General features: G+C 35.6%; 2 protein-coding genes across 2 annotated transcripts; one reads left to right on the top strand and one right to left on the bottom strand.

Moving 5' to 3' along the window:
- Positions 1–1,561: 1,561 nt before the first annotated feature.
- On the bottom strand, positions 1,562–14,716 carry LOC125852901 (plant UBX domain-containing protein 11). The gene is given in 12 exon segments (XM_049532576.1): positions 1,562–2,000; positions 2,931–3,191; positions 5,554–6,049; positions 6,126–6,332; positions 9,118–9,185; positions 9,277–9,300; positions 9,303–9,368; positions 11,673–11,754; positions 11,853–11,905; positions 12,433–12,532; positions 12,678–12,708; positions 14,666–14,716. Coding segments are annotated over 11 exon segments (1,593 nt in total). The 5' UTR covers positions 12,690–12,708; positions 14,666–14,716; the 3' UTR covers positions 1,562–1,776.
- Positions 14,717–17,291: 2,575 nt separating this feature from the next.
- On the top strand, positions 17,292–18,769 carry LOC125852908 (chitinase-like protein 1). Its single transcript, XM_049532583.1, has 3 exons — positions 17,292–17,757; positions 17,834–17,993; positions 18,081–18,769. The coding sequence occupies exons 1-3, from the start codon at positions 17,361–17,363 to the stop codon at positions 18,493–18,495; spliced, it is 972 nt and encodes a 323-aa protein (XP_049388540.1). The 5' UTR covers positions 17,292–17,360; the 3' UTR covers positions 18,496–18,769.
- Positions 18,770–18,802: the final 33 nt, after the last annotated feature.

Raw genomic sequence — 18,802 nt, 5'->3', positions numbered from 1 at the left:
AAATAGGTTGATTTTAATCTAAATATTCATAAAAGGAAAATATTATAATAATCATATAGGGTGTGCTTTTTTCATCAACTTATTTTTTAACTTTCCTACATAAAACAAATCTCAAAACTCTCTTTCAACCTCATCACCCAACCCTAACCTCAACAAAGGACCATATTATCGCCCTCAACCCGACATTCGACTCCCAATCCTAACACCCCCGACCCAATATCCAAACTTTGACCCCAACCTGGGATCCAACCGTGATGCATGATCCGACCATAAATTTAGACTAGACTTCTAACCCTAACACGGAATCTAAATCCGGATAGCTATCGACCTCAATCTAGGACTTGACTTTGAATTCAACTCCCAACCTCTACTTATAATCATAAACGGATCACTAATTGAGATCCTTTTTCGTAGTTGAGAAGGGAGAAGGAGTCTAAATCAATGGACATTAATGAACCATCATTGATCGACGTTGCACATGACACAACTTTCTATCTTGATTCGATATTCGAATCTCGATCACAATCTCAGGATGTGACTCCATATTAACTCAACTATGAATTAAAAAAATATCTTATCTTTAGCAAGAGGAGAATTATAAGCAAAGAAGAAGAGTGGATTGAAGTTGGTAATTAAATTGATAAGATGGCATGTTTTAAAATGAATTAAAATTAATTTTTATTTTTAAAAATATTTTGGGCCTAATCCATAAAAATATGTGTTGAGCAATTTATTTTAGGCTTATTTTAACAAGCTCTGAATGTATAAAGGTATATAACATATTGACACTTAATATTATTATATATGGTATCTTATCCAATCAGTTAGATAAGTTATCTTGTAGTAATGCCCATCTTCTAAAATAATTATCAAATTTTAATTTCTTGGCAACTAATCTTATTATTTTCTCTAAGTCTTGAATTCATCAATTACTTTTACTGTTTAGAGAAATTTATAGATGACAAATTCAGTTATAATTTTATTCTGAGACATACATTTAAGTAATTTTTGTTGATAAACTTATTATACAACAGTAATGTAAAAAATTCAATGTTTACCCTATTGCAATGGGGAAATTCAATGAGCGAGGCCAAACTAAGCAAAGCACATTGTGAAATATGTTGTAGACTTAGAAATCAAAATATAGAGTAATTGAGTAGATGTTTGCACTTTGGAATATTGACTGTCAAGAAGAAGGCTAAATTGGAATATTATCATTGATAGATAAAACGCAAAGGAATTACACTACTTTTTGAAATCAGACAGTCAATAAATTCCTTATCTTTTTTATAAAGAAAGAACTTCTCCAACTCTTCTGCTGCAGTCAGAATCATCGGATTGTGTTCTAGAAGCAAAGCTAACAAACAAATCATCAATCTCCTTTCACTTGAGAAAAATGAATAGAATTCGAAGAAACAGAAGAGTGGAGACTGAGGCTATTTGTTAAACATTGTTTATCGGGTCCAAAAATTAAGATGTACACGCAAAATCAACCTGTTCGACTAATCAAGGTAAACTTGTCTCAGTACTCTATTAGAAGAACAAGTACAAGTGCTAATGATTATTTGTTCTCAAAACACCATCTACAACAGTTTCACTAACCATAAAATGCGTCTCCAAGTTTAGAGATACTAAACTTGACTCCAGTTTATGCTAAGCCAATCATTGTAAAGATAAAAGGAACAGGCTTCAATCCAAAACTTATTACAATGATTAACAGGAAGAATATATCCAACTGTATAGACACATCAATATACAAGAAAGTGCACTGGAATCTTATTTACTATTGTCATCTCCACCAAACTGAGTAGAATTACCATTCCAGAATGTGTTTCTATCACCAAACTGATTTTCATCTTCATCATGTTTCAGAGTGTGGATGTTGCTCCCAAAGCTAGATGACGCTGGCTTTCTACCTCTGTTATTAGTTGTGGAAGTTACGGGGGTTTGGAATTGCTTACTTACCAAGGTCTGATTATTTTGAGGCGTGGAGTTTGGACCTACATGTCAGAGGCAATAAATTGAGAACACAGTACCAAATTATCCAGATAAGCAAAAACAAATTAACATGACACAGAGTGGCAGTCAACACATGAATGTATCAGCATCCTATCCAATGACGAACCCAAAATTTACAAGGGGTTCAAAAAAAATAGAATGATATAACTAAGATTTGAACATGCGACCTAAAGCACTTTTTGAACCTCTTTGCCACTTCACGGGGATTCAACAATTCATGTTTAGCCAAAAAGTGCTTTAGGTCACATATTCAAATCTTAGGTCATGGGGTAATCTCCCTTATGTCACGGGGATTCAACAATTCATGTATATCCATAAAAAACTGTTTTCCCTTTATTTACCCTGTATAATTTTTCAATGACAGGGGGTTCAATTTCCTCCTACCTAGTTATTCCCCTGATCTCATCCATTCATAAATACAACATTTTTAATACACCTGATAGTGGATCTCGAAAAGCTCAGTTACAAACTCATTATTTTATTTAATCTGTAAAAGCTCGTGTAAAGTACGATATTAGCACATGGAGAAGCAATTACAACTGACAGAGTCAAAAGTCAGGCACAAAATTGGGAAAAAGGTGTTTTCAAATAATACTAGAGAAAATGAAAAGAACTTCTAGTGCTTTTTATTCACTTTGCATAATCTTGTCCTTAGATTAATTTAAATGGAGAAAAATAGTCAGCAATGATTCATATAGCCAACCCCTACATGTTTGGAACCAACGCTGTTGTATTAGCAAAAAATGATGGTGTAGAGTGTCTGTTAATGCAAGTCTTATAAAAAATTTCAAGCAACTCAAAAGCTGATCTAAGAAAGTGCAAGTAATGCAATCTGTTGAACGTATCCTTAATTTCTAATTCTCTAGCAGTGAAGCTGTCACAGAGGTCAAGAAGAAAGGAAAGGAAACTACCATATTGCCATATGCTATCTCGAGAATCCTCAGCAGTGTTTGATGTGTTAGAACTTCCACCAAGGTAAGATAAAGGATTTACATACGAAAAGAGTTTTCTGATCGTAGCAAAATATCCTGCATCGCCTCCAATTGCTGTATGGTTACTCTCAGCCGGATTGTTTTGACCATGCAATGATGTAACATCCACTTCATTACGAAGAACGATTATCAGTGCTTGCCTATTGTGTAAACCCAAATCTGACAATGTTCTATCTAGATCTGTTGACACGTTTCAAGGGAAAAAAACATTTATAAGGTATATTAGTAATTTAATTGCTCCCTAAAGTATGAGGTAAGAAGTAAATGTCCTTAATAGCAGCAAGCACCAAAAAAAACAACGTTTGATAGCGGTACATGGATCATAAGCTGGAACTGAACCAAACCATATAAAGGTTCTAGAGAAGATACTAAGCAAGCATGTGAAATATATAAGTTCAAACTAGTTGTTACTGATATATACTTTTTTGATGAAAAAGGTAGTAGATTTCATTAAAGAGTACCAAGAAGGTACAAGAAAGAGTACAAACTAGAAAATTTCCTTCTACATACTGAAGGAATGCAAAAGATCTAATATAAGAGTTCATATGCGATGCAATTAGGGGTGACAAAATCAAACCCAACCCGCTTAAAAACCCGCCCATTCATTATCTCAACCCATTAAAAATTGCGTTGATATATAACCCGAATTGGCTCCAATGTTATCAAACGCAAAAAGCGCAAAAGAGATCTAAGGTCTGAGGGCGCAAATAAAGCATGAGGTTTAATGAAAAAAGGCGCAAAGGGAGAAAAAAAATACAAATATATATGTTTAGTCCAAGACAAATAATTATAAACAACAACAACAACAACATACCCAGTGAAATCCCACTAGGTGGGGTCCAAATAATTATAAACATGAATGACAAATATATGACCAAAGAAATTGAAAGTTTTTTATGATAAAATGAATTATCAATTGTTTAGTGTCACTTCAAAGAGGCTCATTGGCAAGGAAATTTTTGTCTTAGAACCTTGATGATGACACTGAAGCGCACATAAAGCGAGGCGAAGCGCTCAACACATTTTGAGCCTCGCTTCAAGGCTTAAGCGCGCCTTTGACTACACTGATTGGCTCATTGGCTCATGAGAAATCTTGTCATGATATTTATAAAGAACTATATTTTCAATTTGATATGTTATATATAGCCATAATAAAGGGAAAAAAATATTACTTACTAAAATAGTTTTTTTTTTTTTTTTGATTTGCACCGGGTGTCCGAGTCTCTTTGAGCCCCGACTAATCCCGGGGGTGTACAGGCCCTCGGCAAGGAGTTTCCCGCAAGTGTACCACAGTTAATTCAGGTTTTACCCAGTCCGATGGCCCTCAGAAATTGTTTGCACCTAGTGGGTTTCGAACTTGAGACCTTGAAAGGGAGCAAACCCCAAGGCTCAAGTCAATTGCCAGCAGGCTTACTAAAATAGTTTAAAAGAACAAATAAAACAATTAAGTTCAGTAAAAATTGAGTTGGGTTGGGTCTTGACCCGGTATATAACCCAATACCTAACCCGTTTTGACCCAAGCAAATTTAATTTGGTTTGGGTTGGATCTTAACCCGATTGTTGTCTTAACCCATTATGACCCACTCAAATTTGACCCAACCCGCCCAATTGCCACCCCTAGATGCAATATTCTTCCTACACCATAAATATAAACTTTTCAAACACCTAGAATTAATATGAAGTATGTTTTCCTTCCTAGTGTTAAAACATCTATTATTCCTCTATGTTTCAAACTCGATCAAGACTTCATTCCAGACTAGTTGAGACAGGCTATAACAATTTGAACTTACACTATTGGATAAAATCATCTCATGTGTGCTAAAGCAATTACAGGTGGCAAATGAGACTATTTGTAGCCAAACAACAAACTATTCGGACAAAACCACATCTTCTGACACATTTCCTAACAGCTTTAAACCAACATTTAGAAATCCTTAAGAATGTGTGTTAACCAAAGGAAAAAGTCTCTGCCACATATAAAAGTGGAACATTGATGTACCAGGCTGCCAGCAACTCAGACTGTCAAGTTGCCTACACGCACTCCCTTGACTTGAGGCAGCAATGGAGGATGTATTGCCACCCAAAACAATGACAAAAAGGATAAGGATCGTAATAAGAAAGACCATATGGTGGGATATGTTTAGATGCTTTCACACTCCTAGGGTAATACCAACAACTGTGAAAGATTTGATGCTCAGTTCGAAGAGCGGGAGAAAGAGGAGAAGACAAGGCGCCTGGAACGTGGTTCCGATTGTTTACTGTGGGTAGTTTGGAGAGAGAAATATGCAAACTTTTGTAGGTGTCGAGTTGAGTTTCTTGCAGTTGAGTAGTCTCCACTCCCTTATTTTCTTTTGGTGTAAGCAGAAAGTTTCTTGTTGTAAAGAGGATTGGGTAGATTTGCAAAGTATCATACATTGTAGAGTTTTGAACTTTTGGTATATTGAATACGGCTGTTTTGGTCATGATTATGAATGAAAATACTTTTACTTGATAAAAAAAATATATATATATATAATTATATATACATATAATACTCTGTTACCTTTATCACCAAAAACCTTGCGAGGATAAGGAACTGCTAGATCGAAATAACCAATGCTGCTCGTTTGGTTTTTATCAACATAGTGCTTGACCATCCTTAAAGTATCCATAACGAGAAACTTCACTTGTAAACTTGAACCGTCAGGTAATCTAATGTTTAAATAAACATCGTGAAATGTATTTGACGAATCATCTGAAAAATCAGCCTTCTCAGCAGCTGCATCTTCAACTATATTTATCTCGTGACCTTTCCCTGCTTTATTTGCAATCTCTCTAGGAGCTTCATCATTAGGGTCCAACTGTTGATCACGCAAACCAGGATTCTCTTTTGAAATTGAACATTCATCTTTACCCTTGGTTGAATCTACTTCTACAAGATGAAGTGGCTTTTCTGCTGTTGTGATCACAGTGGTAGACTCATTGAAGTCACCAATTCTAGATTCAAAGGCATTTGCTGATCCATGAGAAGCCATGTCAATCAACGAGGAATCTATTTCCTGCAAAGTAGTTAAATTTGACCATTACGCTGGACAATAATGAACTGAGGTCTGAATGTGAGTAAATGAAATTTACCGTAGCAGCATGTCCACGATCCTCTCCCTCTACTATCTGAGAGTTTTTAGACAGTGTAGCCAATGGAGATTGTATATGTGTCATTGCCTGAGCTGGTGAAACTTGAGCACTTGAAGAACTCCCTACTTCAGATGTTACAGAAGAAGCTCCAGATACAAGCTCTTTCTTTGAAGCAAGTGCAGCAGTCAAGAAAGTAGCTGTTGTATCCTGCAGTTAACCATAAATAATTGATACAAAGAACCAAGGTAAAATTGAAACAATCCAAGGACCAACACAATAAACTAAGTGGAGCAGCCCAAAATCATGAAGTGGACAACACTGTATACCTGTATGAAGGAAATACAGTGCTTCCTTACATACTAAACAGCAAATCCATGAGCTTAAACCCAAATCTGATTGGATTATTTCAGCCTCAAATTTAATATATTGTGCTAATCAAGGTGTATGAAGTAATAAAATGTAAAAGTGAACGGCTAGCAAACCGACATCCAACCTTTGCATTTTTCGTTGGTAAAATAAGGTTTTGGGCCTAACTCACACCCCAAAAGCTAGCTCAAAGGGAGGAGGATTGTCCAAGCCTTACAAGGAGACCTGCCATCTCATTAACCACTGATGTGGATTTCATTCTTTAACACCTCACCTCACGCCCAAGCCTGGACATCTAGTGTGTGGGCATATTTAATTTGCAGGCTCAACATTGGGTGAGATGGGTCCTGCTCTGTTATCATGTAAAATTAGGTATTGGGCCTAACTCACACCCCAAAATTTAGCTCATGAGGGGAGGGTTGCCCAAGTCCATATAAGCAAACCACCAGTCCATTCCCCAACTAACGTGGGACTTTTTCATTCTTCAATATCCTTCAAATTACAGAGGCAGAGTAGGAAAAATGGCACAGAGAAACTTAGGCAAGTATCCATCTTGCCAACAATGGTTGAACTGATAGACAGCAGCAAAGGAGACAAGGATAAACAAGAGATACAAGAATACTGTGGCAAGAGAGTGACGGGTTTATTTACTTTTGGTTTAGCAGGGAGACGAGTAGCAACTTAGAAGCTGATTCTAGACATCTTTGTAGCTGAATTGCAGAAAGCTGTAACCAAAGAAGGGACATTTATCTTTCAAGAAAATTCTACCCCTAACCGCAGTTCTGTTATATTGCAATACTTGATTGACGGACAAGAGCTTTGTAGATTTTTTTTGACAATTGGTAAGTAGAAGAGCTTTGTAGATTTTGAATCAAGGAAATGACTTGATTTGGCCACGGTTATAAGGCTTTACAGATTACAGTGTGTCATGGATGGTAAAAACTGTACAAAATTGAAGCTCTTGAAGTGAAGAGTATTTGGTAATTGAAAATTGCACCTAAAATAGATAAAATGTTTCTCTATGGTAAAGCCTCATGAAGGACCAAAGAACAACCAGAGTTGTAGAATAAATTAACTCTCGACTCTTGAATTCCGTGGAAGCCACTAACCAGACTGCCTATTTTATATATTATTACTTCATATGCTGCACATAACTTTTTTTAATATGGTAATTTTCTCCCTTGGTGACTTGAACCCACAACCTTACTTCATTATGAAACAAATAAGTTATCTATGAAATGGGAATAATTCTGCCTGCAAAAGAAAACAATGTTAATAAGAACATGATTACTCATTTGTATTCACATTACTTTGTCCAACTAGTTGCTCAAAGTTTCATTTGTGATTCAACGCATTACTATGTCCAACTAGATTGTCGCTGGAAATTTTGGACATTTGGAGATGCATAGTGTATGATAAGATGGGCTAAAATCTGACCACCCGAAATTCAATTCTACAAACTTCACCACATTTTCCTCAAATACTCAAGATCTCTAACTGCATACCCACCATTATTTCCACCTCTTCCAGCTATACCAATAAGGATCCTCGAAATCTCAAACAAGTAGGTTGACTCTAAAAGATTTTGATTGTAAATAAACTCTAGGATGAAGAAAGAAACCACAGTTTTGAGTCGCTCTGTGATGAGGTGGCTGTTGTGAGGGGAAGGGGAGATCTGGTGAATCCTCAGTTATTTTATGGAGATTTTAATGTCACTAGACACACAATGAAAAGAAGTAACAGCAAGAGAATATTCAGAGCAGTAAAAGAACTTTCAAATATCATTGAAGATTTAGAGCTAGCAGAGTCTACAATCCACTCTGGATGGAGCACAAAAATAATTTTGCCTATCCCATTTAAAGGGAAGCTTTCTTTTTTCTTTCTAGTAGATAGCACAGAGTTGTCACTCTTTAGAGGGGAGAAGCTGGGGGCTAGCCCCATCTCCTTGCAACCTTTTTTTTTTTTTTTGAGAAGGTAACATTTTTTGTATAACTATTTGCTGCATAAAAACTACAGCTGTCCATACTTAAAAGGAAATATAGGAAAATGTACTAAGCTATAACCTACTTACAGAGATCCTAGAACATCAATAAAAGATTTTCTGTCTTCCTATAACCTATAACCTACTTGCAGCCTTATTAGTAGTAATAATATTTAGTAATCGTGTAGTTCCTATGCTTCAAGGTCGTCTAGTATTATATTGCTTCATTTGCTTTGTATCTTGATATTTTGTTCCCATAATTTACTCGCAACCCTGCTTTGAATATCTTCTCTTTTGAGCCAAGGGTTTATCGGGAAGAGACTCTCTACCTCGCAAAGGTAGGGATAAGGTCTATGTACATCTTACCCTACCCACACCTCACTTGTGGGACTACACTGGGTATGTTGTTATCCGACACAAGTCACAATTCTAGCAATTGCTCACATTCAGAGGCTAGTGGTCTAAAAAGTCTAAAAGAACAGCTCAAAACAAGTGATTCCCTGCAATTTCCTCAGCATAAAGCTAGTAGTCTTCCCAATAAAACAATTCATCATAACTATTGGGAACAAAATCAGGAAAATCAAATCATGTCTCTGGGACCGAATTAAAATTATATGGAGAACACGTATATGACATAAGAAATACCTGAACATGAAGACTTAACCACGCCTTCTCAAGACTAGATGCAAGATTATCAGCAGAAACAAAACCCCCTGAAAATTAGATACATAATTAAGAAACAAGAAAGAGATGCAACAACTCAGTTACATCTCAAACAACTAATCATACCACGGTTTTTATTACCAAACATTAGATTAAGCTGATCATACCATGTTGCCATAGTTGAACACCATTGTATCCAATAACTGTAATACAAGGGACAGCCTTCTGTGGATCTATGTAGCTCATGTAAGGGTATATCTACATGAAAAGTGCACATAGACAGCATGACATTGACAGCAAGATTTCCCAATTTTAGGACTCATCAACCAAGAAAGAATTCACAAAGTTTTGAATGGCTTCGAAAACATTCCCATAGTAGATCACAATAACTACTGAACTCCTTAGTTTTCATACTATCCTTAGTTTTCATACTAAAACAGGTTTTACATTTATTAAGAGAGGAGCATTTCTAATACATGTTGAAGTACTTGCACTTCGGAAACTCGCCATGCTTGAACATTTTTTCTACTTTTCCCATTGTCTTTGTCCCTTCGAAGTTCGAATACTGAAAGTCCAATTAAAGAAGATGAACTAGTCCCTGGAAACTACAAATCATTCCACACTGGACAAAGATGCATTTGAATATGAATACAAAAATAAGGTGAATAGAGAAGTACATTATGAGCAGTTACAGGAAATAACTTCTACATTTATGCACCTGAATTATTTTATTTACCAGACCTCGTGCAGAACGCCCACCCAAGCTAGCACACTGGAGAAAGTATCATCAAAATTCTTTACTATACAAGTCATTTTTTCCTCTTGCAATGTTCTTGCATCAATTGTTTCTCTTTTTAGAATGGGTATTGTATTATTAAGAAGGTGCGGTCAAAAGTATTTACAGGTCGAGCAAAAGTATGTCCTGTCTATTCCAAGAGACATCCTATCCAGTCAATCACTTTTTCAGCTTCACTAATGATATTCTGTTTACACCAAAAAACTAAATAAAAGTAAACTGTTCCTTAATCTTCTTCATAGAGTTTTCTTTGTCTTCAAAGCATCTTGCATATCTCTCCCACCTAACAAACCAACATATACAAGCAGGGATTAGTGTATCACCATTTCTACTTCTTGTTTCTCCCCTGATGTTCCAGCACTCTAGAAATTCTTTAGTATCTCTAGGCATGCACCATTTAAGCCTCACTATGTTAAAAGACACAATTGCCTACTCAATACACTTCATCGCGATGAAAATCAAGCCTGGTCTATCCCTCTTCTTTCTTTCTCTCAATATGCTTCTTCAAATAATAACAACATACCCAGTGTAACCCCTCAATTGGGGTATGGAAAGGATAGAGTGTATGCAAACCTTACCTCTACCTTGTGGAGGTAGAGTGTCCAAGCGATGAAAAAAGAAATACAAAAGTAAAGAGCACATAGCAAATTATAGGGAAAGCATCATCATGCATTCAGAGAACAAAGAACAATAACAACAGCTACATAATGCGATAACTGAAGCACGAGAAATGGCAGGTAGTAATAGAAATCATAGGACAATAAACTACAAAAATAATGCTACCAAACTAACACCAAGCCTAACCCGCAAGATATCGAGACAATGTTCACCACATACTAACCCCTTCTACCCTAATCTGCAACGTTCATATCCCAATATTTAAGGTCATGTCCACGGTAAATAAAGATGTGTAATAACCTGTCTAATCACCTCTCCCAAATACTTCTTCTATGGCCTACCGCTCTCTCTCCTTAAACCCACCAAAGCTAACCGCTCACACCTCCTCACTGGGCATCTGCACATCTCCTCCTCTTCACATGCCCGAACCATCTCAGTCACGCTTCCCTCATGTTGTCCCGAATATCTTCATTCCTAATCTTACCACTTCTAGTATGTACACACTTCCACCTCAACATATGCATTTCCGCAACTCTTTATCTTTTAAACATGAGAGTTCTTAACTGGTTAGTACAGTAGTACTCCGCCCCATACAACATGAACCTACCACCACTCTGTAACCAATCAAAATGTATGATTGATATAAAAAGCCAGTCAGTATTGACGTTGACCCGGTTACCCTAGAAACTCGCCAGCAGGATGATGAATGTTCTTCTGTTAGACAGAGGGAGACCCTTGCACCAATGGTGTCTGTTTATAAATTCTACACTTGCCCCAAAATATAGTTTTAGTTCGCTTCCATTTAGATGAATTTTTGGTATAACACATCTAACCGTCACCTCTGCTCGAAGTTTCTTTAACCAACTCCATTTACAAAATTTCAGCTAGAAAAATTCCATAAATCAGGTCCTAGAATTCCTTGTTAATGATATCCAGCATGAGCTCCATGGTGATTCTAGAAGAGAAAGATCCCTCACCCTCTCAGACAACGCGCAATTAATAGACAAAGAAAACAAAACTCCTTGCACTGATAGAGGGATGCGTAAAGAAACAAAAGAAATTAGACGAGGAATAGAGTATCTCAAGGATTAAGGGGGGGGACTTGATACAGGGCAAAGGATACACAATGCTGAGAAGTTTCTGGCATCAGTACTTCCTTCTAGGATGTGCAACAAAATGCAGTACTTTGATATAGAATCAGCAACCTGAGTAATTAGAAGAAAGATGAGAAAGTGAACTTACTATTGAAGGGCTGAAAGCATCAAACCTAGTAACATTCTAGGAAGTGTAAGGATAAACTTACTCTTGGGTCGAGCCAAGTTGATGTTTCCGATTGGTTTGATTCCATATTGCCACCTAGGACACAAATTTGCAAGAAATACAATTAGGATGACAAGTCTAAAGACTCATCCATTTCCTAAGCATCAAAGTGATCTCTCAGTATGTCCAATCACCTTCCCCAAAGAACCAAGAAAGGCATAAAGAAAAAGGGTAAAGTAGGAAATACAAAATTATATGCAGAAACATATGCTGAAGATAAAGCAAAAAACAGCAAGGACAAAATAGTTACTAATTTCTTATTATGATTCTTGTAAAATCAACAAATAATTCTTTTGAAAATCTCTGTATATCATCGGTATGAAATGCTTCCCTTTTTGGTTGAGTGAGAGCATATGCTTCCCCAGGTTAGTCAAGAACACTTATCATGAGTCTAACTACTCCCCAGTTACCCTTGAGTCCAGCTGAGCTACTTGGGAACCTACTGTTATTCTATGTTATAAACTTTGGTGGAACATCACCCAAATCTATCTTAAAGTTCTTTTTAGGACACACTAATGGAATTTATAGCATAATTACATTGAAGAGAATTAGAAACCAGTTACCTGAAACAAAAACTACAAAAAGCTTCTTCTGCTGCTTGGCTTCAGTGATGGCTTCTACAATAGAACCATTGAACACGAGAGGAGATAAAAGTTGCTCCATCTATTATAAGAGGGCAATATAAACTTCAGCTTTAAGATGATAGATCCAGCTTTAGGGTGATGAACAAAGATAAAGATTCTAACAGAGAATAAGGAACAAAATACAAACTAAAGACATAAGCAAAGATAAAGAAATACTCACTCACAGAGTAATCCATAGTTCAAACAGACACAAGCCTGTGCAGAAAGTATAGATCTATGAATGACTTCATAACTATATTAATTTTTGAGATCCTAACTTAGTGAAGAAAAGCAAGAGATTATACCCAATTCACCTTTTATTGTTGACTTCAAAGATATTTAAACAAAAAATAAAATAAAATCTGACAGAGTCTGGTTTTGGCTACAAAATTGATTAGTCTCAGAGCCTGTTTGGATTGGCTTATTATAAGTGCTTTTTAGCCAAAATAGCTTTTAAGCACTTTGATTGTGTTTGGGTAAAATAAAAAAGTGTTTTTAAGCACTAGATTCTAAATAATGAAATAAATCAAAAGACATAAGTTAAGACTTTTGGCTTATAAGGCATAAGCCAAAAGCCAATCCAAACAGGCTCTTAAACAAAATCAGAGCAAAAGAAGAATTCTGAGTTAAAATATCACATTTTGACCTTTGTCTCTACCTCACAGTACAATTGATGAACTTCTATTGAGTATGGAAAAGTAGCCAAGAGTCATACAAGCTATTGAATGGATTTTTCTCCTTTGGTATCGATTTGATATTGTTCAGTTGGTTTTAGAAGCTTATTTCCTCTCAAATGTTTCATTGAATCCCAAAAGAGAAGAATCAACTCCCTATATCCCAAATTTTGGTCACTTTGACATTTCAAGAAAGACAAGTTATACTTACTTTTTCTTTCAAACTTCTGGCTTCACTTATAGATGAACGGGCAAGATCCTTGGGAGAACTACTATCATAGAAGGCAAATTATACCATTAATCTGGAACACAGATATTTCTTCTCACCCAATAAAAAATACTCCTCCCTCTTATCTAACTCTCCGAGAACTTTTTCCTTTTCCCCCTCTTCTTGTCTGTCCCCATGCTTCTCTCCTGCGTCCTAGTTTTCCGACCACTGCATACTACGCCAATATCTTATCTAATTAGTTCAGTGGAGGTGATGGGAGACAGATCTTGGGTTTAAATTACATTCCAGTATAGTGCGCTTGTCCTTTTATACTACTTAGACATGCATCCGGCAAAGGAATGACTTTTTTTCCAAAGCTGACTTCTTTTATCGAGAGACACTCTTTGTTGACGATAACAGCGATGCTCCAGGTTGAGTTGTCTGAGATAAGCCATACTTTTGGGTCAGCTCTAATCCTAATAAATACCACGTGAAGCGTGTGATCACCCAGATTCCTATGCTCCTACTTTTACAAAGAAAGACCACCTCAACAAAAAATGACCAAATCATACCTTTAATTCCTTTTTGGGTAAGAAAAGATGACTAAATCATATGATTTTCCCTCTTGAATCAAGGAATAACTGAATATTTATATTTTATAAGGATCTCCTTCTATTTCCTAAGAAATCATGACAAAATAACTAAGCAGATCCAAAACATAACTTCTACAACAAGTTGAAATCTATAAATCAGTTAAACACTTTATAAGTAGACTACCTATGGACCCAAAACAATAGTAATGACCTTAAAACTTGGATAACATGGCCAAAAACTGACCAATTGTAAAATAAGGCATTCGCAATTAATCAAAACAATTAAGTCGACTCCACACACTTGACAAAGAAATAAAAGGTTGTTCCTTCTTTCACTAAATCAAGTTCAATGCAGAATTAACAAAGTCATTTGAAAATATAGAGCACTAAAAAAAAGGGTAAACACAAGACAAGTCCAACACATCCAATAAACCTTGATTTCTCCCATCCAAGTAACGTTTGCCCTATGCTTTAGTATTCTCTTCTACAACTACTTGGTATTATATAACATAACTAAGAGAAATTGACTAACCATTTTTTCCATTTATATGATAAAAAAAAAAGGATTTCAATTTCCAGTTCCATCAAACAATATGAAAATATTCCTACAAAATAACTGAAAGTTAAACAAAAAGGGATTTAGGGTTTCTGTATCCAGAATCCAGGAAGGGATGAGACAAATAAAAAGGTAAGCTTACAGCTTGATTGCGCCGGAGAGATTTTCACTTCGACCAATTAAAATCAATCGGAATTTTGAGTTTATCGAATTGCCAAAACTCTAAAATGATATTTTTCAGCGCAGTGCTTTTCAAACAAAGGTGGAAACGGTTTTACCGGAAACCAGTAAAAAAAAAAAAAGGCAGAATGACCTGAAAAGCCCTTGTATTTGACTCGATTTGTCAATTGGATCCCTGTATTTATGATTTTGTCAACTAAACTCTTAAACTCATTCAACCACAATATTTTAGACCCCTTTCTCATTCGATGGGTGTGCGTATAGTACACTCATTTTACACATGAAATACAACGTCATTTTTTAATGACACATCATTATTATTTATTTATTTTCGATGACACATCAAAAATTAAATACTTAAAAATAAATAAGATTTTTAAAAAATGCAATTTTCTCTCTCTTACTCATTTCACCCCTTCCCACTTCATCCTCTTTATTCACACCTTCTACTATTTTCATCCCAAAAATAAAAATTACTATTTTCATCTTTCTTCATAGTTCACACTCAAAAAATTCTTCAATCATAAAATGTGATATATTATAATTAATTCTTGTACATAATTTAGGCTTTTATTTATTTTGATTTGATAAAAAGAGATATCAAGAAAACTTCAAATTGGAAAAAATATATTTATATGTAAATTCAAGTAATAGATTTTAAAGAAATAAATTTATAAACATGGTGAATGGTATATTTTCTTACAAAAACTTTTTTTCAATTTTAATTTGATGATTTTATTGTGATAATATGTACATCAAAGAAGAACAAGAGAAAACGAGTAGGGGCGGGGAGGGTGGGGGTGTATGGGGGTGAGGTTTAAGAAGAAGAAGAGAAAAGGAGTAGGGGCGGGGGAGGGCGGGGGTGGCAGCTGAGGTTGAAGAAGAAGAAGAGAAAAAAGGTAAGGTGGGGTGGGTGGGGCTGGGCTGGGCTGAAAAAGAAGAAGAGAGAAGGGGTAGGGGTGGGGCGAGGTGGGGTGGAGTGAAGAAGAAGGAGATTCCAATATTTTTTTTTAAAAAATATTATTATTATTTTGTCTTATAATTGTGATAATTTTAAAATAAAAATATTGTATTCACTTGCTTCAAAACGCGTGGGATCATGTATTTGTCCAACTAAGTCATTTCAGTGCCACATAAGCCCGGTCAATGGTCAGATGGGGTTTAAAAATAGAGTTCCATTGAGTTTAAGGGTTCATTTGGCAAAGTGATGAGTAAAAAGGTTCAACTGACAAACGAAGCCATGTATAGAGGCCTCCCAGGTCATTCCGCCAAAAAAAAAAAACTTTATTTATTTGATAAATAAAACACTCTTGAATTCAAATCATATATAAAGATTTGAAGTTTAATTTTTTAGAAATTTTAGTCTCTCAATACATATAGAGTTAGAGTGTCCGTAATAATTTATCCAATCAAAGTTTATGACTTCGTTTCTTATGCATTAAATTATTTATTTATACAATTACAAAATAGAGAGATATTCACTTTTTTGCAACACTACGCAATAAGGAAGCTTATACAGTTGCTCTTCTTCAATTTTTCTTTTCCTGTTTTGTTTATGAAAAATCAGAATTTAGTAACCTAAATCATCCTTATAGGTTAATAATCTTAGCTTGATAAATCATCCATCATGGGGTAATGTGGAGATTGCTCAAAGAATTATCGAGACATGTACGTCTTACATCTATATAATATTATTTTTGAGAATATATATATATATATATATATATATTGCCTAATGTGCTATATACATATTGCCTAAAAATTCTTAAAATAATAATAAAAAATGACAAATTTCACAAGGAAAATAGTAAATATGATGTCGTATGCTATTTGCTCCTTAGTATCCGATTTTATAAGAAAAAAAAATAGCAAATATGATGTCATACATCAAAATATCAATTTTTATAAGAGAATTTGTACAGGAGTTGTTTGATATAGTATATAAGAATAATGTTAAATAGAATGTATTAGTAATACTAGCATAAACAATGTATGTATTAGTTATGCTTACATTAATTATACATATGTTATTTTTATGCATTGTTTGGTTGGATGTATTAAAAATAACATGTATTGCATAAAAGATTTTATTTACAAAGATATCCTCCATTATTTTGGTGGAAAAAATGTAACAAAAGGGGCAATTGAGTCTTTAATCATGATCATGCATGCATTAAAACAATTGCATTGCTAATATCTAGAAATTGATGATATTAACAATACACATCTTAATACACAAGAGGATAAATATTAGTTATACATAAATTAAAAATGAGTACCAAAGTTTTCCTAATACACTCTACCAAATGAAATTAATGAGTAAGTTAAATAGTGGTTAGCTGTCACACACACACAATGAATTTTTTTTTTAAAAATGAAAATGAAAATGGTAAGGTGTCGGTGGAGTGGCATTAGCTTAAGTAGGTCAGCGTTCACCCTCCATTGCTTTGCTTGATTCCCAATCCAGGCTGTCCCAACAATCTCTACCGTCAATTCACAGATCAGAAACAATCTCTACCGTACCTCACATTTATTGAAAAAGATACCCCATCTAACTCGGTTGTTTTGTACCAAAGGAAATTTAAATCATTCATACATACATACCCAATTCTCTCTACTGAGAGTAAAGTAAAATAATATTTTGTTGCAGAAGAAGAATGGAGATGAGGATGAGGATGATTTTGTGTTTGTTGGTAATAATTTCGATAATTGGTTGTATTCATGGAGATGAGAATGAGTCATTCAGGAAGCAACCCACAAAAGTGAAGACGGTGAAGGATACCAAGATGTGTGTCAAGGATTGGGAGTGTAACAAATTGTCTAAATTTTGTTGTAATTTGACAATAACTGATTATCTCGACACTGACCAATTTGAGCTCCTTTTCACTAAGAGGAACTCACCCGTAGCTCACGCTGTTGGATTCTGGGATTATGGATCTTTCATTAGGGCTTCAGCACTTTACCAGCCTCTTGGATTTGGTACCACCGGTGGTAAGAAAATGCAGATGAAGGAGATTGCTGCTTTCCTTGGACATGTCGGTAGCAGAACTTCTTGTAAGTCTCTCTATCACTCTTCTCATTCATCTATTACAGAGCAGTAAGTATTACAATTCTCTCAATTAACTAACAGGTGGTTATGGAGTCGCCACTGGCGGACCACTCGCTTACGGTCTATGCTATAACAAGGAAATGAGTCCCAGCCAAGATTACTGTGATGACTACTTCAAATTAACCTACCCATGCACTCCTGGAGCCAGATATTACGGTCGTGGTGCCTTGCCTATCTACTGGTTCCTACCTACCCCTCTCCTTTGATATAGATCTGCACCTGCTTTCATGTTTGAATTAATTTGTTTGTTTGTTTTTTAATTAATTAGGAACTACAATTATGGAGCTATTGGTGAAGCCCTCAAGCTTAATCTGTTGGATCATCCCGAATACATTGAACAAAATGCTACCATGGCTTTCCAGGCTGCAATTTGGAGGTGGATGAACCCAATGAAGAAGGGTCAGCCTTCAGCTCATGATGCCTTTGTTGGCAACTGGAAGCCCACAAAAAATGATACTTTGTCTAAACGACTTCCTGGTTTTGGTACCACCATGAATATTCTCTATGGTGATGGTGTTTGTGGCCAAGGTGATGTTGACGCAATGAACAACATCATCTCCCATTACCAGTACTACCTTGACTTGATGGGTGTTGGTCGCGAGGAAGCAGGGCCTCACGAAGTACTCAACTGCGCAGAGCAAAAACCTTTTAACCCAACCGCTGCCCCTGCTGCTGCTTCTTGAGACTTATGTCAGATTGGTGGTCAACATGCCATCCTACGAAGCATAGAATAAGTGAAGTGATATTGTGAAATGTATGACACTGGAACAGATTGGGAATCATAATGTTTAAGAGGATATTGCCATTCTTGTTGTCTTATCATGTAATATTTTTGGACTTGCATTTTATTTTTTTTACGTTCATGGTTTGATTTATATATATATGTACTGTGAAGCTTCTACATTGTAATTTGTGAAACTGTTATAAGTTGCAATTCTATTGCCCTGTTGCATTTCATCCCCAGGCAATCGTCTCTGTTACATGTTTTAC

This window comes from Solanum stenotomum, unplaced genomic scaffold (assembly GCF_019186545.1).
Source record: "Solanum stenotomum isolate F172 unplaced genomic scaffold, ASM1918654v1 scaffold6733, whole genome shotgun sequence".
Lineage (NCBI taxonomy): Eukaryota > Viridiplantae > Streptophyta > Magnoliopsida > Solanales > Solanaceae > Solanum > Solanum stenotomum.
Note: the sequence above shows the minus strand (reverse complement) of the source record. Positions and strands in the feature narration are given on the sequence as shown.

Coding starts and splice junctions, on each gene's coding strand:
- LOC125852908 (XM_049532583.1), top strand. CDS start 17,361: ATGGAGATGAGGATGAGGATGATTTTGTGTTTGTTGGTAATAATTTCG. Junction 17,758..17,833: donor TGTCGGTAGCAGAACTTCTT/GTAAGTCTCTCT, acceptor ATTAACTAACAG/GTGGTTATGGAGTCGCCACT. Junction 17,994..18,080: donor GGTGCCTTGCCTATCTACTG/GTTCCTACCTAC, acceptor TTAATTAATTAG/GAACTACAATTATGGAGCTA.